This window comes from Tachypleus tridentatus, chromosome 6, assembly GCF_004210375.1.
Source record: "Tachypleus tridentatus isolate NWPU-2018 chromosome 6, ASM421037v1, whole genome shotgun sequence".
Taxonomy (NCBI): domain Eukaryota; kingdom Metazoa; phylum Arthropoda; class Merostomata; order Xiphosura; family Limulidae; genus Tachypleus; species Tachypleus tridentatus.
The window spans coordinates 168,693,733-168,699,880 of NC_134830.1; the positions used below are offsets into that span (position 1 = coordinate 168,693,733).

The window sequence follows — 6,148 nt, forward strand, 5'->3', positions numbered from 1 at the left end:
AGTAATAATGGTATTGTTAGTTAAGACAAGTACTTATCTACATTAGTTCAGGCTCAAAATATTATATTTTAATTGTTTTTCAATTACCTCTTTTAATGTCCATTTTATAAGCTTCATTTCGAATGTACTATTAGGCTTTGCTAAACCTAACTTTTCACTTTTCGATGACGAGGAAAACTGAAAGAACAAAAAATGAGTTAATTTTGTATTCTCCAGATTTATCTTGCTCAATGATTACAATGAAAGTATGTATTATATAGAAATTAATTTTACTAAAATTATATGTGAAGCCGAGGCTTATGTACATAAGCAAAATGAAGTTAGTTTGTCTTTAAAAAACAGGGAAAACAGCGATTAACGCATGACCTGATTGTCTCTTCATGTGAACATGTTTCAGTTCAACATGTCGATTTTTAAAACCAGTTATCCATATCCATTTCTTCTTTTGTTCTTCCTCCAACTCATAATCAAAGATGATTTTTGAGAATTTCTAATTCGTTTTCGATGGCCTGATTTAGACAATAAATCTACTCACCATAGTTCATTGTACATTTTGTTAACGGCTTCGGTTGGATGCTTTGAGCACGTTCAAGTAACGTGTATCCGAGCCCTCTAGCGGGATACATTTTCTTTCTTAGAAATATAAAATTTCCAGTTTATTAATGCAGTCTAGAAGGCGTTTTAGTTAGCGACACCTTATCCATTTCATGACTTCGTATTATAAGCTTCCAAGCAACAACTGCTAAGAAGAAATTGTTCAACATCACTTACAACTTACGCTTTATACAACCTCTTACTTTGGGGTTCATTAAGACAACATAAATCACAGCTTGCAACCAGTTAGATTTAGCAATAACGTGAAATTAACATCAATCGTAACGAGTGCAGTTCAAGCCTTGCGCCATGAGAAGTTGGAAAATAACTACGGTAGGTGATATTAATTAACCAGTTTAATAAATAAAAACGTTATCTTCTTATACAACTTCGTGTTGGTCTAAAAATGTTATGAAATCTATTGTTTATGCAATAGCTGGTATTTTCATATTAAATAAGTATACTTTTACCACCAGCTGTTATAAATACTTTATTGTAATATTGTAAAGTATTATGTACAAATTATTGAACCCACCTAATTTTAACGGCGTTTCAGATCAAATATTTGATATAAATTCATTTAATGACTTAGAAGTACAGGTAGGATTATAAAAAAATATTTAAATTGGTGTTTTTTAACACAGCGTTATTTTAATACTCACCTTCCAACATAGATGTCATAAACAGAATGACTTAAAGCACTGTTATATGCTGTTTTCTTGCCCAGCATGGCCAGGTGGTTAAGACATTCGGCTCTTAGTCTGAGGGTCGCGGGTTTGACTCTACGTCACACTAAACATGTTCGTTCTTTCAGCCGTGGGGGCGTTATAAGTTACGATTGATCACACACTATTCGGTGGTTAAAAAGTAATCCAAGAGCTGTTGGTAGATGATGATGACCAGTTGGTTTTTCTCTAGTTTTACACTGCTAAATTAAGGACTGCTAGCGCAGACAACCCTCTTGTAGCTTTGCGCGAAATTCAAAGCAAACCAAATTTACTTTCTTTGAGACTGACAAAAACCGTTGGCTTTCTCACCTCTCTCTACTTTAACAGATACTTTATAACTGGTTAAAGATATGTATATTATTTTGGTCATACAAAGAATAAACTGTACCCGCGGTGAAGTATTTAAACCAGAAATCTTACTGTTTGTTATTTGCACACAATCATACGTTAGCCGCTTTCTAACTCATTTGTACTTTTGGTGTTAATTTTAGCCAACTTTTATACAAGTTATGGTTTGTTCGTTTTCTAATATGTACGCAAAGTTACAAACGAGAGAGAGAGGGAAATGGCAGGTAACCAACAACATCTTCTGCCAAATTTTAGGCCACTCTAATCAGTAGTATAATTTCACTGTCACTTCTACAATGCAACGAAAGTGCGGTGGGTGAGTTTTTTAATTCAACAAGAAGATGCCAACTACCGAATAAAATTGTAACATACATTTTCATTTCGGAGCTTTTATTCGTTTTAACACAAAGTTTCAACTTGTTAAGCCTACAATGTAACCGCTATAGGAATAATACTCTAAATTTTAGTATTTTCAGTTCTTGAAGGTTAGTTACCCTTGAGCCAATAGCGGAAGATGTTTGGTTATGAGCTTATCTTTAGAGAATGTTTCGTAGAGCACATAATTCAATCTAACTTTACTAGTCCGACTTACAAAACTGACACAGTTGAAAAGTTAGTAAGTGAATTGCATCTAAGTATCAACAAACACATAAGTTAACCCATAATAGATATATCGATAACAAATAATCGCTGGGAGACAGTGAAATTAGCAACGTTACGAATTTTTTAGATAGTTGGTTACTACTTTCTTAATTTATATAATAAAATAATTGAACTGTACGGGCCTATTCACTACTTATGAAAATCGAAAACAAATATAGACGTTGCTATTTATTAACTTTTTGAAAATCACTCAAACACAGAAGTTTAAAAAATGTCGAGCTTCTTTAATTCTAAAATATAAAATCTCACAAGAAACTTTATTTTTAATATGGTAGTTTAAATTAAGTTTTTAAAGTATTTTAAACTCTCGTTGTGGTTTCTGTATGATTGTTTTCATTCAGAATTTATTATAAAAATAAACAAAGACACCGAATATTTACAATGATAACCAAAAAAGTTTTCCTTCGATAAGTTGTAAATAGTATTGTTTTAGTTAATTGAATAATTCTCTTTATAGTAAACAGAAAGCGGAGCAACTTCTGATAATTCCTGGCCCGGAATGACCAGGTGGGTTAAGGCGTTTGACTTGTAATCCGAGGATCGCGGGTTCGAATCCCCGTCGCACCAAACAAGCTCGCCTTTTCAGCCGTGTGTGCGTTATAAAGTGACGGTCAATCCCACCATTCGCTGGCAAAAGAGTAGCCCAAGAGTTGGCGGTGGGTGGTGATGACTAGCTGCCTTCCCTCTAGTTTTACACTGCTAAATTAGGGACGGCTAGCCCTCGTGTAGCTTTGCACGAAATTAAAAAATAAACATACAAATGAAAACAAAACAAGAATGAAGAAAATAAAATAATCAAGGCGAGTGTTTGCAGTTTCTATAAAAAATAAGCTTCATAGTTATAGATAATATATCTTTTGTCAAGAAAGCCAAGTAGCCTTTAAGAATGTTAGAACATCTGACAATATCACAGAAGTTAGTCAATTTATAAAAGTCTAATTGTGGACTATTTTTTAGCTTTTTATTTAAACTTGCTTTGGTGATGAAAATGTTTATACTTTGTAAACCACTGCGAAAATTAATTATAAACTTTTTTCTAATAGGGTTTTATTTTTCTTTACGTATTACTTGGTGTGGTGACGTCTCAACTTCCTGACAATACAAAGGCATCAAACAAAAACGCTACAAGTATCTCCAGACTAGTCCCACGATTCGTCATCATTAGGACAATAACATATACTTCTTTTCCACATCCTTTGTCTTTATTGGAACGACTACATGGTAAAAATAATTCAGTCACTCTACGTCCAACGCAAAAGCCTGGAAAAGAGATATTGATCTTCTCAACCAATACTGATGTAACCCCTGACCCAATAAAAGATGGTAATTTCTCTGCTTCCGAGGATATACAAACATTGGTCAGTGATAAACTTGTTAATGATAACGTTCCTGCTGAATCTAGACAGATAGGAGTTACATTACCACAAGATAAAAGTTATTATGAAAAAGAAAGAGTGAAAGATTATCATAATACTCAAACATATAACGATAAACCCAAGAAAGTCGAATATTCAAGCTACACAAGCTACGATGATGACCCTGAAAAGCATCATCATGCCCATCATAGACCTAAATATAGAAATAGCAAGAGCTCCACAACAAGAGATCAAAACGTCATTCCTCGAATTCCAAGAACCAGTGACCAAAAAGACATGATTGGACCACACTCATCCAATAAACGCGTTGAACCTCCGCCGTCAATGCCTGTTTTTAAAATCCCTTCTTCATTATCAGTACCAAAATCCTTTGTTGATTTTGATTTCAAAATTCCAGGTGAACCAAAATATCTTCGAGATGCATATTCTGGTTCTTCTTTGTCAGAATCTTATGACACTAGCAATGGCCATAATATTCCTTTTTACCGTGACTTTGATTATTCTGACAACTATGACTTTGTGCTAGACAAAGTTAGAGAAAATGCCGCCCTACCAATACCAGTTCCATATTCAAAAATGGATAGAGAGAGATCAAATCCAGTAGTACCACCAAGTGTAGATCTTAAAGAATCAAAATACGACAAGAATGGTTGTAGAATGGTTGTTAAAGGACTTAATTCTGATAAAATTAACAATAAACAAAATAAAAAGCTATCTTCTCACCCTAAGGGTGTCGTTATGTTAAAAGAATGTCTTCATCCAGAAGCTACTGGGACTCATGCCAAAGCATCAGAATATAACGAACCTGAACTTTTATATCGTCCTTTCTTTTACTCGAAACTTCCATTTAAACGTCGTGATAGAGTCTCAATGGATCGTAATCCACATTTGGAAAGCACAGTTGAACGCCATTTGGACTTCGAAGAGCCTGGTCATTTTCAGCATGACCTAGAATCCCATTTGCACAATTTTCCAAACGTTAATGATAAAAGGCAACATTTTCCAGAGCCGAGAAAATACGAGAGATCAAGAGTATCAAGCAGTCCAGATGACATAGATGATTACGAAACTCCACTTCGAGGGCAAGATGATAAGCGTAGATTTGTGTACCGTTTGAACAATCAACCAGAAAAAACATACAACAATCAACAAAGCTATAGATTCCACAACTCAGGTAAGGAGAGTTCTGGTTATGATAAATATCAGCCATTCCAAGAAGAAGACAATTATGGCAAATCTCAGCATGCTATAGCACCCACCAAATCGTTTGAAAAAAAAGAAACAATGTCTGATGGTATTTCCCACGGAATACCCTCACTTACTGTTGGTTTGGGACAAAAGTATGATATTGATGACCAGGAAAATGGTAATGAAAGTGGTGACCTACCAGAACTACCAACTACTGACCACTACAGTGCAGCTGAAGATAAAATGAACGGAGAAGTCGAGCGTTCTGAAAGGCATGAAGATCCTCAAAAATGGTACAGGGATTCTGATTTCGGAAGACACGGAAATGCTCAAACAGGATACGAAACCAGTCATATTGGATCTGGTTTTGGAGGACATAGTAGATCTGGAAGGCCTACACCTGTTAATAGCGCATCTGGTCGTGTAAATTTAGCACCTAAACCAGGTAGTTCCAAAGTTGTAATACCTGTGCAAGATAGATATGTAGTAAAAACACCTGTCTATAGAAGGGCTAGTTATGACAAGCAAACACCAATTCAAGATGGATTTGGAGGGATAATACCTGCCAATATCAGAGATGGATATAATAGACCAATACCTGGACATAAAGAACCTGTTTATGATCACGGAGCTCATGGCAAAGAAAATTCAGATCCCAGTGAAAACTTCAATAAAAGTTTTTCATATTTGCGTAAATATAAGAACGACAAAAGTCCCAAAAGCCCAGAATTCTATGAAGAATATTCAAGAGGTAGATTCAAAAGTTTTTCAACTGATTACGACAGCAAAAGAGACGATAAACATTAATTTAATATCATGACAAACTTTAGAGTAATCATGTTTTAGCATTCTTATATAGGATTAAGGGCTTTAAACTAAACACGAGATTTGGTAACTCAAATCACTGACCTTAATGTCTTTATCATAAAATAGAAACAATAAAAGTATTTAAACAAACAAGTATAGTAAGTATCGTATAAATGATGTAATAAAACTAACTATTTGAAAAAATGTACGAGTTATTGATCTAATCTCATATTACATACATACAAACTTCAACTACCAACAACACCCAGTATTTAAACTAAAAAAAAATAGTGCGGACTAAGAATGATTCATTAAAATATAAAAACGATTGTTAATTATCATCTACAGACTTTATCAGAACAATTGTACCTTTTGATAATAAAAGTGCAATTAATTTACTTATTTATTACAAAACTTCCCCCAAAAGTAACATCCTAATTTATT

The 6,148-nt window shown here is 34.1% G+C and overlaps 1 protein-coding gene across 1 annotated transcript; it reads left to right on the plus strand.

The window, feature by feature from the left end:
- Positions 1–650: 650 nt before the first annotated feature.
- LOC143251537 (uncharacterized) lies at positions 651–5,800 on the plus strand. Its single transcript, XM_076502809.1, has 2 exons — positions 651–927; positions 3,377–5,800. The coding sequence occupies exons 1-2, from the start codon at positions 904–906 to the stop codon at positions 5,702–5,704; spliced, it is 2,352 nt and encodes a 783-aa protein (XP_076358924.1). The 5' UTR covers positions 651–903; the 3' UTR covers positions 5,705–5,800.
- The last annotated feature ends 348 nt before the right edge of the window (positions 5,801–6,148 follow it).